At 41.8% G+C, this 17,640-nt stretch overlaps 1 protein-coding gene across 1 annotated transcript in view; it reads right to left on the bottom strand.

The window, feature by feature from the left end:
- cntnap5a (contactin associated protein family member 5a) overlaps positions 1-16,769 on the bottom strand; it is a 105,462-nt gene extending 88,693 nt beyond the window's left edge. Inside the window, exon 1 of the mRNA XM_068571908.1 lies at positions 16,544-16,769. Coding sequence (XP_068428009.1) covers positions 16,544-16,616 — 73 coding nt within the window. The 5' untranslated portion in view covers positions 16,617-16,769. The remainder of the gene's footprint in view (positions 1-16,543) is intronic.
- Between the last annotated feature and the right edge of the window lie 871 nt (positions 16,770-17,640).

Genomic DNA, 17,640 nt, shown 5'->3' with positions numbered 1-17,640 from the left:
GAAAGTTGAAGCAGCAAACATCTTTCAAACTCTTTCGCACTCATCCACTTTCAGGCGTACGTACATTAGATCCAGTAAAGGGAAGGGACTTTTATTTATAAAGCACATTACCGTTTACAGCTATAGCTATACAAAGGGCCCAGCTCTCTTTGCTCATTAGCGAGCCGCCGTAACCCGAGTGCACAAACAGATGGTGCTCCACAACAGAAATCAAACTCAATTAACACAACAAAGTACCATTTGGAACAGGCGTCGGGGCTGGATGTGTTGAAGCTCTCGCTGCGGAGGCATAATCTCACCTGAAGACAACTACACGCCCAAATCAAATGAACACGGCGCGCCAGATTACGAGGAAGCCCGAGCTTCCTCCCGCACGCCGAGTCTGAAGAAACACACGAACGGTCGGGATGTAAGAAAACGCCAAAAGGGATTTCCTCAAAATAGAACATGCAATAGAGATAGTCCGAAGGGGCAGAGACCTGATCCTCAAACCCATGTGATTAAAGTTAAAGCTGCAAAATCAGGCTGCAACTCACATCCTTATTCCTCTTAGAGTAGGAACTGCTCGTGGTATTGATCAGAGAACCAGGCGGATGTTCCTTTATCAATAAAAATGCAATCTTTTTTTATTTCCCAGTCATTGGAATTGCCTGTTTTATGCAAATATATACGACTATAACCGGGTAAGAGATTAACGTTTAGAATAAATTCTTCAGGACGGAGATGAAAACTAACCTCCTGCAGCCTCGTGCACCAGCTGCTGAAACTAAAACAGCGATCAGTATCGGCTGACGTGACTCATCGCCGATCGCAATCCGAACCGGAGGAGGTGAAACGCGACGTGATCGATGCTTTGAAAGTTTTATTTTTGCTCCTTTTATTTTTCTGCTGATCCGATCTGTGATTTGAAAACCGCGATACGATCCGGACTGCGAGTTTTGTGATCTGTTGCAGCCTCAGACTACCCAGCGGCTGTGACATCAACAGCTGGACTCTGCAGCCGGGAACTGCAATAAAACAATGAAGTCATTGTTTCACAGACGTGTGCAGAAGCAATGAGACTATGGGTTCACTCATGCAGATATTTGACTTTCTGCTGATTAATTAAAATAATGACGATAAGCTGCATGTATGTGGTCAAGTACTGCACTTTTCAAAATATATGTTTTAACCTAAAAAAGATGGATTCTTACACATCCGTTTACACATTAATGCATTAAAATACAAGTACGTACACTAATATAATGATATTGATACGTATGCAGTGATTGAACTATATTTAAATGTATAATACAGGCAGACGAAATCAAGCCTTCTGATTGGTTGAGAGTGAATCACAGGGTGTACTGTATTGAGCCATAATGTACATACACCTGTGTACATTTACCTGAGCGTTCCATATCAGAGCGCACTCAAAATAACAGGTAAATTTCAAGCTTGTCAGTTACCAAACATGCAATCTAGCCACTGCTCAACAACACCCTCGAACAGTACAATATTGACCATACAGCACTGCCTCTCGTACATTATCGCTTAAATATCCAGTGATCCACAACACACAGGAGTTTGTGTTGGTTATGTTCAAGAAACACATGTTTTTGTTATATTTCTACAGCTGGCTGTGCAGCACAACAGTCTATGAAACAGAAATTTAAATAGAATAATTAAAAGAGACGTTAAAGATGTCGCCTGTCTTTCTTTGCACAAAGAGTCCTCCATCACTGAAGGGCCAGTAGAGCCGTTAGTGTCTGTTTGTTTGTGCAATCAGTTTAAATTCAACAACTGACAATAAACCTTTATCTTATTTATTTTTAATTGACAGATTAATCATTCATTTGTTTATTTATATAAAGTGGTCCAATAAGACCGAGAAATGCAGAAGAAAATTGAGAAAAATGGTTAAAAATTAAAAAAAAACATTAATAAAATTTTAAACACAACAAAATAGGACAAATTATTATTGTATAAAACACTAAATCGGAGTTGAAAAGCACAGATTCACGCCGCTGAGAGAGACTTGTTTGTATTCTCTAGTTGATAAACGACTTCAGCGATTCATCACCGTTGTCATGCGGTTAACGCTCGGCGAGTGATTATTTTGACTAATGTCTCGGCAACACGGAGCGGAGCCAACGGGCCGGAGAGGGATTATTAAAAGCCAGCAATCAGTTAATTAAATATCCCTCACTTCAACCGATACTTCAGTGGAATATCGATCAACAAAACATATTGATCCTTTTCCCCCCATTTAGTCAACAACGAGCACGCAGGAAAGTGTTCGCACACAGTTTGGCAAAGGAAGTACACAAGCTTGTCCAGAGCATCGACGGAGCCTCAGAGGTATATCTTCACAGGGTTTTTTTTCAAAATGGCCGCCGCAAACGACTCCCAGCCGGAACGCGTCTGTGAAGGCAGCTGCTGAAAACACCCGCAGGACACAAACGCCTTAAATCAGCCGTAAAGAAGACTCATTATTGTCTCCGCCGATCGTAAAGACTCGACGTGCCGCCGGTTAACGCGGTCGCCGGTTCAACCGGAACACCTGTTGCTCTGGAACGTCCATTTTGTCTGAGGGAGAGCGGCAGGAAGTCCTTCCTTCCCGCTGCTGTCAGGCTGCACAACAAGCTGAGATCTCAGTCCACCAGAAAACACTTAAAACACTTAAATTACATTCATCTGGTGCAATATATATAATACATTTAAGTCATTTATTATTTTTTTTAAGTCAGTCTGTATATTTAATATTGCAATTTTTTTACTGTTTGTATTACTGTTTTACCGTTTATTTATATTATTTGATTTTTTATGTACTATATGTCTCTTTATTAGTCCACTTCAGGACTAAACATGCAACGTACAGACATTTTGATGCCGATGACAAGCGGCTACGTTAGCATAACTTCATGTAACATAGCGCTGCGTAATGTAATTTAGTAGGCTAGGTTACATTATGTCATGCTAACGTAGCAAGAGGCTACGTTAACATAACTTCATGTAATGGCACTGTAATGTAATTAAGTAGGCTAGGTTACATTAAGTTGAGCTAATGTAGCAAGAAGCTGCGTTAGCAAACCTTATTTAATAGCTCTGTGTAATGTAATTTAAGTAGGGTAGGTTATATTAAGTTATGCTAACGTGACAAAAGACTACGTTAGCATAACTTTATGTAATAGCGCTGTTTAATGTAATTTCAGTAGGCTAGGTTATATTAAGTTATGCTAATGTAGCGAGAGACTACGTTAGCATAACTTAATGTAACGTAGCGCTGCGTAATGTAATAAAGTTGGGGCACTCGCAGTAAACGTGCAGGAGACTTTTGGGACTCTCATGTTGGCGTCATGTGACCTCTCATAGCCACGGTTAGTTGCGCCGTGTATTATTTACTGTCGTTTGATTGATCGGCCCTCCTTCCTCGCATCTGATTGGCTCGCACGCGTCGCCTTCCTTTTAGTTTATGGCTCGTGAACACGATCGCTGACGGGTCGGTCGGGTTATTGATTTTGCGCTCTCATCTATAATTTCCTTGCCGTGGTGTTATAATTCACCTTAATGTTAACCTTGATATGTGACACGCTGATTGAATAAAACAAAATTGAAAGATGGCGCTTCAAGTCACATAAAGAGGAAACTCCTGGAGTGTTTGGCTTTAAACGGATCGACGTTGCTCTTGTTGGATGGAAGTGGAGCGAGGCCGAAGCAGTCAACCTCGCAGAACTACTGCAATTCACCATGAAACGAGGTCAATACACGCTGTATATATTTACATATTATTTTTTATATATTAATATATTTTTCACTTTATTTTTATAAATATATAGATATGTATATATTATATACTTTTATATACATATTTGTATTATTATATATATATTATATACAGTATATATATATTTTTTTATTTATATATAATTTAATATATATGTATACATATTCGTATCTATTTTTATTTATATATATATATATATTTATTTGAATATATATATCTATAAAATATATAAAGTATATGTATCTTCTTTCTTTTTTACTTATATACACATATATACAACATATTTTGTATATATATATATATATATATATATATATATATATATATATATATATATAATACATTTGTATATATAAATGTACAGGCTAATGCTAATGCTCCAATAAATTGTATTTTATATATATATATATATATGTATATATATATATATATATATATATATATATATATATATATATATATATATATATATATATATATATATATATATATAGGTTAATTCTAATGTGCAGCTCTGGGCAATGGAACACTTGAAACCATTGTAAATTGTGTTATATTATATTATATATATATATATATATATATATATATATATATATATATATATATATATATATATATATATATATATATATATACACACACACAGAGACACACACACACACACACACACACACACACACACAGAGACACACACACACAGCTCTGGGCATTAGAGCACTTGAAACCACACAGGATCTTCAGAGTGATTAGCTTCATGATAGCAGCGGCCGCGTGTCGGAGGCAGCGCGGCGAGTTCAGAGGACGCCGACCGCAGAGTCAATAACATCAAAGGGAGGGGGGAGGAGGGGGATGGTATCTGTTGCCGGGGCGACCTCGGCCCCTCCGCGTGGTATCGATAAAGCTTCATATGACACCGACCGGCTCCGGTGACCTCTGCTTCGCCGGGGGCCCCGCGGAGCAGAGCCCGAGGTATCGGCTGACAATTAGTCCCGAAAAGACGCCGACCGAATTCAAGGAAGCGCGCGTCGATACGGAAAGATGGCGGGGCGCGGCGCGGTTTACTGCGGCGCTCGGCTTTCCCTGAACGCGCCGGATGCCGTCCAAGGGGACCCTGAGAGCGTTTACAGGCAGCCGGCGGGATGTTTTACCGGGCCGATCGACAGCTTTACTGATTATACACATCTCATGCCGGACATTAATTATTCACCCCCTTCACTCAGGACTGAAGCGGCGTGTGCGGGAGCGTTTCACATAAAGACAAGGTTATATATTCTCGGGGTAATAATGGCAAATGATGGGCCGTGCCGTGGTGATTACAAACCTTTAGGGTCTCGATGGAACATTTAATCATATATTTGTGATGAATAAAAGGTTCATTTTTAGTTACAGGGTCAAATTAGAGGGAAGAACTGCTCCGTGATGAGTTAATAACGCGTCGTAAAAGACAAACTCACGCGGCGTTAACGGTGTTTAGAGCTGAAACGATTCCTCCACAATCTACATTTCCGTGCATGCAAATCTCCTTCCTGTGTTTTATGCAAATGACCTCTAATGAAGGACAACAACCAGGTGAAAGGAAAAGTTTGTTTTTACTTTTCTTTGTGGGAAGAAAAGTAAGACCGCGACCTTGAATCCCAGCATGCAACGTGGCTCTCAAGTGCACTAAAAGGGTTTAGTTTCGACAGATGCTATTATGGTGCGCCGTGAAAGCAACAAAAAGCTTTTATTTTCTGAAATGAAGGTCAAAAATGTTCTATTTCTCCTTTTGTATATATCGAATGCGGCTCTTTAATGAAGCTAAAAACATAATTATTCAAATAAGTCAGTAGCCGCGGCCATGAGAGCAGGATTTGATGGTTGAAACGCTCCAAACTCCAAAACTAGAAGACGGTTGGATTGACTATCAGGTATCATCTCAATATAAAGATATCAATAAAGACAACATTTACTTCCGAGTAAAAAGAAGCAATATTGATCTCGTCGTCTCACTTTTAGAAGAAAACGTCTTTGCAAGAGAGAGAGAGAGAGAGAGAGAGAGAGAGAGAGAGAGAGAGAGAGAGAGAGAGAGAGAGAGAGAGAGAGAGAGAGAGAGCTTTCTACATGAAGTGCTATAGATTTTTATTTATTTTTCAAAAAGAGAAGTTTTTTTCTCCAGACCTCCGTTTCCTTTCCCTTGGAAGGAAACAGGAAGTTCAGGGAGTTGATTGAGTTTTGCTCGCCGGGCTGCGGGCGGCGTTTTGGTGTGTGAGCGCGGTCGCGCATGAGCAGTCACTCAAGACCGAGACACATTTATAGATATGATGCCCGCCGCCGCGCCGCTGCCCTCAATCTGCTCACAGATATTTATTTGCGGAGGAGCTGCTGCAACAGGCGGGATGAAGACGGAGCGAGCCGCGAAAACAACGCGGAGGAGGAGGAAAAACAAGCCCTTCAAAATAAAACAGATTTCCATGGTTTTAATCTAAATTCCCATGACTTTTAACCATATTTTTATGACTTCCAACCATATTTTAATGAGTTTAAACCAATTTCAATGACTTTAAACCATATTTTCATCACTTTAAATCATATTTTCAAGACTTTAGAACTCATTTACATTACTTTTCACCAAATTTCCATGAGTTTAAACTAAATTTACATGAGAAAACATTGTGTGAAATGTGTGTGTAAACAGTAAAAAGTGATAAAATGTAGTATTTAAACTAACAATGAGGATTCAAAAGCAAACAGTAAACTATATTAGACATTTATTTAAATGTATCTACCAATTTATTCATATATTCCACAGCTTTTGTGAACATAAGACCTTTTGGTGAACCAGTTTTCATCACCAAAACCGTTCGTCCACATGAGTAAAGTTATGTTTTCACAATTTCCAAAATCCAGATTGCATTTTTCTGCTTTCATATTTTCTCTCTACACTTTGTATGTAACACATAAGTATGTGCTGTAAGTTATATCTTTAAAGTGCCTTTAAAAAGGTGAATTTAATTATGTAAAATCGAGAAAACGACGGCCGAGAGGGTTAAATGACTCAAATGAATGAGAGACAATAGTTTGATTAAAAGAATAAACATTTATATAGATGCCTGTATGGATGCTGCTGATAATTTGAGCCTCTCTTTTAAAAGCAGATTCATTATTTCACACTAAATGAACGTCATGAACACATGAATATAACACATTTACAGGACTTTTACACAACTTGTGTGATTAGAACCATTAAAAAAACTCCATGGCTTTTCCAGGTTTTCCATGACGCTGATAAAAGTACAAAAATAATCTGTTAATATCCAGATGGACGGCGCCTGCCAGAGGCAATCAGTTTACATGTTTTCTGTTGATCCGGTGGGGGGGTTGTGGATTTGAGTGAGATGAACAGAAAGATGGCGTCTTAGTCTTCTCCTTCCTGGGAACCGGCACGTCCTCCATCACACGCGTGTGTTTTCGGGACCCGCGATAAACGCATCGCGATCAATATCAAATCACGGCGCGGGCCGTGTCGGATCCTCAGGTAATCACGCCATGTGATCACACAATAATACGCTTATTTTATTCCTTTTATTTCCTTTAATTTCCTCTTTTTTTTTCCTCTCCTCCTCAAAGCGGAATAATTTCTCTTCTCCTCTCGTCGGTCTGCTTTTTCATCACCGTAACCGTCCCCTTGCCGATTATTGCATCAATCTTATTGGCGCCGTGGATAGAAAGTGGGTGTTGATAATCCTTTAACACCCTTCTCTGCCAGTAACACGGAAGATGAACAAGAGGACGGACCTTACGGACCGCGCGGCTATTTGAAGCGTATTCATTGCACTCTATGGATCGGGGGGATTGGTGCACCAATGCAGCTGGAAATGGAAAGAAGGAAAAAAAAAAAAAAGGCCTCCGCTGGCGCCGCCGCATTCAACACAATAGATTTTCTTTTCTTTTTTAATCCTGCTCTCGAGAGACGGGGCCAGAAATGATTCCTCTAAAGTAGTCTGACAGCGAGCGTCCGTCGTATTTTCAACCTGAAAGTATTTTTGAGGCCCCCATGAGGGTCCGCACCTCTTACCCCCGTGTTGCAGGACCCGTAGGAACCCCAGATGAGTTATGCTTCCTCTGAAACAACAGCGTTCCCGTTTGACGGATTGCATTTTGACGCCATTTTGTTTTTTTGACCTCTTGTTCCCCGTGTTTAAGTAGCCGTATGAACACCGAATGAGTTCTAATACTTGTGATTTTTTTCAGAATTTTCTTGGGAATAAAATGTATGTTTTCAAAAAGATCCCTTTGATACCATATTTTGATGATAACTGTGAACATCCAGCATGATATGAGCAAGATATGACCAAAAATGCCTCCTCAAACTGTCTGGTTCAGGGTCTTAACAACAGCTCGCATACTAAAAACACACCTTCTTAGAAAGATTAGGACCTAAAGAATCAAAAACTGTGACAAAAATCTCAATAAAACAAATCATTGGCCTGTTAGGAAGGATATTCAGTCAAAAAACTGTTGTTTGGTTAAAAAATTGAACTTATTTTATAGCAAAACATTGTCTAATTTGGGCATGCTGGGTATTAAAATGTTCAGGGGATGTGCGTCGGAAAAAGAAAATACATGTGTTCGTCCGTTTTGTGACTTTACAGGTACATAACAACACAAATAGAGAGTTATATTGTTACGTTACGATCGCCGCAGTAAGTTACGGCCTTTATGTAATTATTTAAACTCAACAGTTAATTAAAAATGTGTTTAAACCAAAGGTCTCTTCTCACAAAGGTTACGGTATTGTAGCAAATTAAATTAGGTTAAACAACCCTTTGATTGCGGGGATAATTAAGGTGCTTTTATTTTGTTGTCTGAAAATGAGACGCCGTTGATGAGACATTATTGATTAATTGGCTTTTGTGTCATTTTTCCATACAAGTGCGTTCATTTTACAAGTATTGCATGAACAGGATTGGCTTAAAAAAGGGTCCGAAAATGAGACGCTGGGGCCAAACTAGTGCTAACTAGTGATAAACACAGCGACATTAATGCTCATTGTGTTATTTTTCCATGTAAGTGTGTTCATTTTGCGGGTGTTGCATGAACAGGGTTAGCTAAAAAGGGTATTTAACCCTCCCATGTAATAGACACTGTGATATGAGCCTCTATATGCGGCGATAGCACGCTGACGGCAGAGCAGAAACACAGTAAACAACTTCAGCAGCGGCTGTGAAGACAGCAGCTTCTGTCTGTGTCTCCGGCCAAATAACTCAACAGGACGCTTCAGAAGAAACAAAACGCTTTGGCCCAGATGAAGAAAGGGAAGAAAACAACAGGTGAGATTGTCGTCATTTCTCGTCTCCTGCAGCGCTGCAGTCGGTCGGGATCACGCAGAGAGCTCCGAGACGCTGTATTTACTCAGTTTGACCGGATAAACACACAGTCGACTGGAACGGAGCGCCGCCTTCCACTTCCTCCCGGAAAAAAAGAAAGTCTCTCCGGCGGGATTCACCCGGGAGGAGCCGGTATCAGGACTGTAATGTGCTTCAGACGAAGATAGCGGTCATTTTCTGAGACGTGTTCTCAACTATTTAAAGATGCTGTACTACAAATGAGGATTTTCTTTCTATTTAACAGACAGTATTAAAAATGCTATAACAACCAGAGCTGCTCCTACTGAACAATATCTCCTTTAGAGCTCTCGATCCCTCAGAAGGGGCAGCAAAGACTGCTAGCTAACAGTTAGCTAACAAGTAGCTGACCGTTAGCTAGCAGTTAGCTCACAGTTTTATCCTTCTCTCATTTTGATGAAAGTAGTGACAGACAACACTCCTACTCAAAAAACGATAATACAACATTTGGCTTTGGATATTTATTTACATGTATCTACCATTTTATTTCTATATTTCACAGCTTTTGTGAACATGAGACCTTTGGTGAACCAATTAAAACCACCAAAACGGTTCAACTACATGAGTAAAGTTATGTTTTCACAAGAGATATGAAGAATTTCACAAATCAAGATGACATTACTTAGGTTCACTTTAGTATATTTCAGTACTTTGTACTTTTTTTTTATCCATCTGTATATTTTTTTAATCCATCTGTATATTTTTATTCCATCTGTAAATCTAATATTCTTTTTTTTACTGCTTTTTTTTTCTTCTTAAATCTTTAATGATCATTACCGTTCTATTGTTTATTTATATTACTTGTCTCTTTTATCTTATTACTTGTGAGCAGTGCTACTGTAATCCTGTAATTTCCCCACTGAGGGACTAATGAATCTTTTATTTTGGATTATCTTATCTTAACCTATCTTATCTTAAGGCCATATTATTACTTTATACTTGTGCCTCATGGTGCCTCGTTATACAGAGAGCTGAGATTGTTCTGCAATTTTTGATGTAACACATGGATATGTATCTCATATGCAAATGCATACAAAAAGTGAATTAAAGAAATTATGTAAAATCGAGTAAATCATTCCAGATGATTAATGAATAACGACTTAATTTTATTTTCAAGTTTTAGGGCCTTTTCAAAACCGGGAGTGAGACACCGGAAACAAAATGCAACTATACACGTTCTGTGTCTCGGGCTTTTATTGTGAAAGGTAAGAGCAGAAGTGGATTGGCCTTCAAAAATGTCTGCAAGTCAACGGGTTTCTCACGTGATGTTAGACGCCTCTTTTTTCAGAGAGACTTTTCACTGTTGTGTTGGAATATATATATATATATATATATATATATATATATATATATATATATATATATATATATATATATATAATATGATGACGTGTGTAAAAGCCTCAGTTTGCAAAGTGAGGTATTTTTGTTCATATAAGGATGAGAATTTTCTTAATTTCAAGAGAAAACTAAGATTAAATATGACATCATAAATACAATAACACATAATTTACATTAGAAAAGAGCTCAAAATAAATAAATATGTATAGAAATAAATAAATTGCACCCAACTTCCGTCGAGGGATTCAAATTCCCTCTGGAGAGAGGATGAAGAGGATGATGAGGAGAGTAATCCTCATATATGACATAACCGCACACTATTTCTGGACCGTCGCTCCTTCATTTCCTCCACATTCCTTCCAGTCGGTTTTGCCTCTCAGAACCAAACCGGATGTTTAAACATGAGGAAAAGTGGCGGCTCTGTCACACAGCGGCGCTCTGCCTCATTTACCTTCTGATAAATTCATCAGGCCTTGAATATGTACGGCGGTAGGTGTTCCTTGAGTGCCTACTTCACATTCATTAGACGAGTGAATCCGCAGCTGCATGGTCTCACACACACACACACACACACAGACACGCACACACACTCGCTTCTGCAGTGATGCTAAATGCCAGCTCGGCTCCAGCACGTTGCAGGTGCTTCAGAAAGGAAATAATTAGCTGCGAAGTATCTCCTCGCTGAGCTTCCTTCGAAACATGAAATTTAAAGATAATGTGTGTGTGTCGGTGTGTGTCGGTGTGTGTCAGTGTGTGTGTGTGGTGCATTGCTAAACCTGGAGCGTTCTGGCTAATAAAAGATGGATGTCTCTATACCAGCTGCGAGCGTAGCAGCATTCCTCTCACTGACCTGTAGAGGGTATTATATGTATTATTATATATTTGATGTGATGGAAGTGCAACCATGTCCTCTCATAGCGGGCAATATTCTCTCATTTTTTTATCTTACAGTGCCTTGGTGGGCTGCATACAAACATTTACAAATATCTACACACATCCAGGAATCACTAAAATGATGTGTTGAATATGACTTAGTCTATCGGAAGAAATATTTTAATTAGATCGACGTTTTGAAGCAAAAAGGATTCATCAATTTGTGAATTTCTTGATTCCTCTTTAAATAAAATTGTCCTTTTGGGCTCTTGTAAGTTGTGATTGATTAAATGTTTTACTTTTACACAAATCAAATGATTAATTCATTAATTAGGAACATAATTAACAGCCAGAGCTGCTCCTACTGAATGATATCTCTTTTTTTAGATCTCTCGTTCCCTCAGAAGCAGCAGCAAAGAACGTTAGCTGACAGTTAGCTGACCGTTAGCTAACAGTTAGCTCACAGTTAGCTGACTGTTAGTTGACCGTTAGCTAACAACTAGCTCACAGTTAGTTGACAGTTAGCAGACAGTTAGCTGATAGTTAGCTGACCATTAGCTGACTGTTAGTTGACCGTTAGCTAACAATTAGCTCATAGTTGACAGTTAGGTGACTGTTAGCTGACAGTTAGCTGACGGCTAACTCATTCCCTAGCGGCTGCTCTCTTCACGGGGTGAAGCCATAGATTGTGTGTAAGAAACATTTTTTTGTGACGACAGCCGTCAGTTTGTGAACGGCCATTTGGAAGCCTTGAGTTCCGACTTTTAGCCGTCGCCATCTTGTTTTTTGGCAACCAGTGAACAGGAAGTGGACCGTAGGGTGACGAAGCGACGCCGTATACGTCTCCGGTAGAAACCTGTCAATCAACTTGTAGCCCCGCCTTAAAGCATACCCTGCTTTATGCGCCGGTTAATTTGGAAACATGAATATAAAAGACACGCACAGATGCTCTCACATCGCTTGCTGAATGAACTTTGCGAGCTCGTCAATGAGGTGGCGTCAATGAGGTGGCGTCAATGAGGTGGCGTCAATGTGGCGTCGATTCCCCAAATATTTAGAATCTTTCAAAGTTGGAGAGGAAAACAATAGACGGACAGCAGACAACATGAAACAAAATGTTTTTCTGTGTCACATACAAACACCTCCAGCACCAAAGCTAAGCTAAGCTAAGTCCCTCAATGAATGCACCAAAACCCAACTGACACCAACACTCTCATTCAACTAAGTCTAAAAACTGTAATCCAATAGACTTCTTGTTCCTTGAATAAAACACACTCAACATTGTAGTGATTCACACATCTCTTGGTGTTAGAATATTCTGAACGGTTCAAAGCATACGTAAAAAAAAAAGAGTGCTAACTCTGACACAGGGCATCTCGGGTTGTAAATACAAAACCACTCTGGCTGAAGTGGTCAACCATTAAAAGGCGTTTAAAGAATGCAGAAGCAGCTGGGAAATTATGCACGGCGCCGAACGCAAAAGCTCAATGCGTTTCAGGAGAAAAAAGCACTCAACCCTCTGCTTCCTCAGCTCTTCTGTTGACCGATGCAGTTGCTGGAGGGAACCTTGTGGTTTGCTGTTGTCAAGACAAATGTCCAGCAGTGAAGCAGCAGCAGCAGCAGCAGCAGCAGCGCTGTGTTAATAAAATACAGAGGATAAGAAATCGTTGTTTCGACACATTTGCTTGCTCCTCGGTTGCCAATCATTCGGCCGTTGCTGTAAAAAGGTCACGGCGGTACAGTATCAATTAACTCCAGCTGCAAACGGAGGGCTTCGAAGATCGAAGGCCGATCGCCGCCGACTGACGTACTTGTCACTCTGCGAAGCCGAAGAAACAGCAGAGGGACTCCTGACAGGAAGTGGCTGCCGTTTTGACAAGGCCAGGCCGCCCGGCCGTGACGCAGCTCGCCATCCCCCCCCCCCTCCTCCTCTTCCTTTGTGTTTCTGCCTGGTAAATATGAGAGCGGCTCTCTGACCTCCAGCAGCATCTCACCATTTCATCTCGGCACAGTGTGTCAGACGTGATCACTGCACACATTTTGAGAACCGCAGGACTGCCATAAATGAGTAATGCAGCTGTCAGTTTAGTTCAGCGCCTCAGCTTAACATAAACTGCTCAAAAAACCCAACACAAGCCCGGTGTCACAGTCGTCCTCAGAGAGCAAAGATAAACCCACCGAAAGATCAAATGATGTCATGCTGCCGGCGATTCATTGACTGCCGGGGAATCACTTCCTCACAATGTACAGCGAAAAGGGCACGGAAGGTCTCGAGTGCCGCGAGAAAGCGACACATTATTTCTCTTTACGTTCAAGCGTAGAAAAATGTCTGGCGAGAGGACGAGAGTAAAGAATGACTTCGTTATTCGTAGAGATTAGCGCTTCAAATGTTTGCTCCAATGCTGCAGCAGGAAGGGAAAAAAGTGTCACTAAAATAAAAACTTTTGTCCATTTCGAAGCGAGAAATATTGAAATCTGAACATAAGATTCAGTTTTTTTTTGTTATGTATTGTTGGCAAAGCTGACATTTTCGCCTGAAAATTGTCATTTTTTCCAATCGAAAGGTTGTGTAGTAGAGCGGTTTTAAATTTCCCTACGGTATGAATTTTTCACATAGCCGTAAGAACTTTTGTCGCTCTTTGGCAGGCAGCAAAATGTATTTTTTACTCGCTAGGGGCGCGGTCGGAGCTACTTACCACTCATAGTTGCAACTGGTGTCATGGTTTAAACAATTAATAACCCACAACTAGCGCCCTTTAACGGGATAAAACACCACGACACAACAGTTTGTGACACTAATAATTGGACATTTATAAAATTACACCGCCGAACTGCATGCTGGGTACAGCTCTCCTACTATCACGCCAGGAAGAACCTGTGTTGCAGGAAGAGACAGACCGGGAATCAAAGACTTTTCCAGGCCTGGAAATAACCATTTTGAAATTCCATAGTCTTCCATAACCGTAAGAACCCTGGATCCGGTTGTTAAAATTGTTTGTCGGACTGCGAAACAGCGAGCAGGAAGTGGAAAAAGGAAGTCTATATCCCGGATATCCGTTGGTTTGGGATTGAGACCCAAAAATGCAAATCATCTGTTAAAACAGATAACTTCCTGTGTGTCGTTTTCTTGAAGGTTCATGTGGGGAAATTAGAGCAACTGGCAGAAGCAAAACATACTGAATATTCCATCCTTATATCTGGAGATCAAGTCTACTGGCTCCTCCGGCACTGACTCACGTCTGCTCCACCGTTGGCAGCTTGTGTTTCTAATCACCTCTTCCTCCTCTTCGTCATATCCACTGCCCCCCTCCTCATGCTCTACACTTTCAACATGTGTTTACAGGAAGGTCGTGGACGCATTTCATCCACTGTTTAAGCTATTAAGCTAACGCAAGTGTTGAAACCTGCAGTTCATCAAAGGTCCACTTGAGGAGGCGGTCCTCGCTGTTAAAATGGTGGACGACCAGCAAAACAAGTCCGAGCCTACTTTTTCACCCCCTGGAACATGACAGGTAGACTTTCATAAAGATATACGTGACATTTGATTAGCTTATTCACCCGCCTGAAGCATTTTAGCAGCAGTGGGCTGCTGTGAAGTCTCAAGTTGGGCTTCAGTGTCTGGCTCAAGGGCACGCAGGCACTATAGGCTACCATCCAGGGGATCAAACCGCCGACCTTTGAGGTCAAAGTACGACCCCCGAGGTTGGTAGTTCGATGGCTACAAGCGCTAAAATACCTTCTAAATGCTAAAAAAAATAAGCTAACGCAAAAGTGTCAAAACCTGCAGTTCATCAAAGGTCCACTTGAGGAGGCGGTCCTCTGTGTACAATAAAAAAAATCCCGCAGCACAAGTTACAAAATGTCACATTGTAGCCATAACACAGCAGTGTATGGTATAGGTAAGTATTGCGCCACCTACTGGCAAGGAAGAGTATTTCATTACCAGCCACTATGTTGCAGCAGTGATGCCACTGTTTCATGAGCGTCTTCCATTTACTGTAAAAAACAAAACGATGAAAGTCGTCGGTTTACTGGATCCGCCTCCTGGCTACTGTAAACCCAACACCCCCCCTCCCTCTCCGGGGGCTGTGCGAAATACCAGAAACACCTCGAAACTAGGTGTGTACCCAGGAACACACACTTCTTTTCAAACATCTGGAGGGTTTGTCTTTAGTTCAGGTGTGTCTGAACCCAGATGTCAGCTCCGCTCATTACGCTCCACCTGCAAGGACCTGGGTGGCTTGAAAGGGAGAAATGAAGGAAAATGGGATGCTCCCAGGTATCATGTTCATTACATTTTGCTATTTAATGGAGAACTCATTTTGGTCGCTGGAAATGAAAACGTTTGTCCAACAATGGAAAGCTGAAAATACCGCTGATGCGCAGGGAGCAGAGGAGCCCTCACACCGAGAAACAATGACTTGATGGTTTATTCAGAGGCACGCACACACACACACACACACACACACACACACACACACACACACACACACACACACACAACACACACACACACACACACACACACACAGCCAGTTCAATCGAAAACTACTACTGTACGGTGCCAGATCCTAAAGGGTGGGCAGTAGTCTTCCTTTATGGAAGCTGGTGGGAGTCGACCACTATAGCAGCAGCTGTCTAGTGCAGTACAGCTGTGGCCAGTCAGCAGTTTGTGTCCACCACAACACACACACACACACACACACACACACACACACACGCACACACACACGCACACCACCAAAAACACCCTGACTCTCTGTGCCATGGAGCCTAGGTGTGCCGGCTGCAGTCCGCGCGCGCGCGCGATAGGAAGGCGGTGGACCTGTTTGCTTGACCTTCATGTCTCGCGCTCTTGGGGTCCACTCCCGCCCCCCCTGCTCCCCTCCAGCGGCGCAGGGAGACAAGCAAAACGAGCCTCGACAACTTGTTCTACCGACACCAAGCGCTCCCTCAAAGTGCACTTGAAAACCAGAGGCGAGCAAAGCGAAGCAGCCTCTGTCGCGGTGGCGCGAGGCTGCTCTTCCCGAGGACACGCGCAGCAAGCAGCGCCGCGCGACACAAACTTCCGCTTCCCTGCTTTCCATCCCCGGTGGTGGCGCACGCATGGGGAGGGTAAAGGGGAGGGGGAGGGGGGGGGGGGGTAACAGGTGAGCGCGGAGGTGTAAATACTCACAGTGAGTGGCGGCGGACGCTCCGCTTAAGACGCTCAGGGAGTAAAGGGTAACCATATGCAGCAGAACAACCATCTTTCCAGCCGTGGTGGCGCGGGTATTATCCGTGTGAGAGAAAGAGAGAGAGAGAGGGGGGGAGAATAAAAAGAGGAGAGGTTTCCTCCTCGCTCCTCCAGCACGGAGGGATAGAAGGAGTCTGATGTGGAAGAGAAGGGCAGACCGCTCTCCGACGACGACACTCCCTCACTGTGAGGCGCAACCCTCTCTCTCTCTCTCTCTCTCTCTCTCTCTCTCTCTCTCTCTCTCCCCCTCTATATTGGCACAAGCAGCATTGTGGTGCGCGAGCCTTGCACAGGGGGGAGCGGCAGTGTGTGCGCAGCAGCAGCAGTTCCTATAATGCCTCAATTTTATCCAGCTAACTTTGAAAAATAATAATAACAAGTGCAATGTGTGTGTGAGAGAGTGAAGCTCTCGGACCACCGGTGCTCCGGCACGTCAGTCACGGTTTTATTTATCGCCACCACTAGTGGTTGCTTTTGTGCCAATCATTGTGACACATGGAAACAAAGAAAGCAACAGAAATCTCATTTTTAGAGCAGGAGTCGAGGTGCACATGGAGGGTTTCACTCACTCACCAACCGGCTGCATGAACTCTCCGGGCTTTGCACGTGAAGATTCATACACATGTTTTATATTAAAAACATACCAGAACAATCTCAGCTCTCTATATAATGAGGCACCATTGTCATGAGGCTAAAAAAGTGTAAAGAGAAGGAGATTTTCTTGAGTGTTCATTGGTCAGTTTTTTTTACAAAATGGCGACTACGAATTTACAAATTACAGTGAAGGATTTTCGTGTAAAAAAAAAGTACTCAAGTATTTTTTTTTGCGCTGCCAATGCCCCTAACTCGCCGTGTGAGTCGAGTAATATTTCTGGGATGTATTTCCGAGAAGATATGAATATTTACAACTCGTGAACATTAGCAAAACGCGGATCCGCGGCGTACAAAAAAATTAAGCTAACGCAAAAGTGTCAAAACCTGCAGTTTATCAGAGATCCACTTGAGGAGGCGGTCCTCGCTGCTAAAATGGTGGACGA

Source organism: Clinocottus analis, unplaced genomic scaffold (genome assembly GCF_023055335.1).
Source record: "Clinocottus analis isolate CAN_PGR_092001 unplaced genomic scaffold, fCliAna1.0.p SCAF_12, whole genome shotgun sequence".
Classification (NCBI taxonomy): domain Eukaryota; kingdom Metazoa; phylum Chordata; class Actinopteri; order Perciformes; family Cottidae; genus Clinocottus; species Clinocottus analis.
The sequence above is the reverse complement of the archived record's forward strand: the minus strand, read 5'-3'. Positions and strand labels throughout refer to the sequence as shown.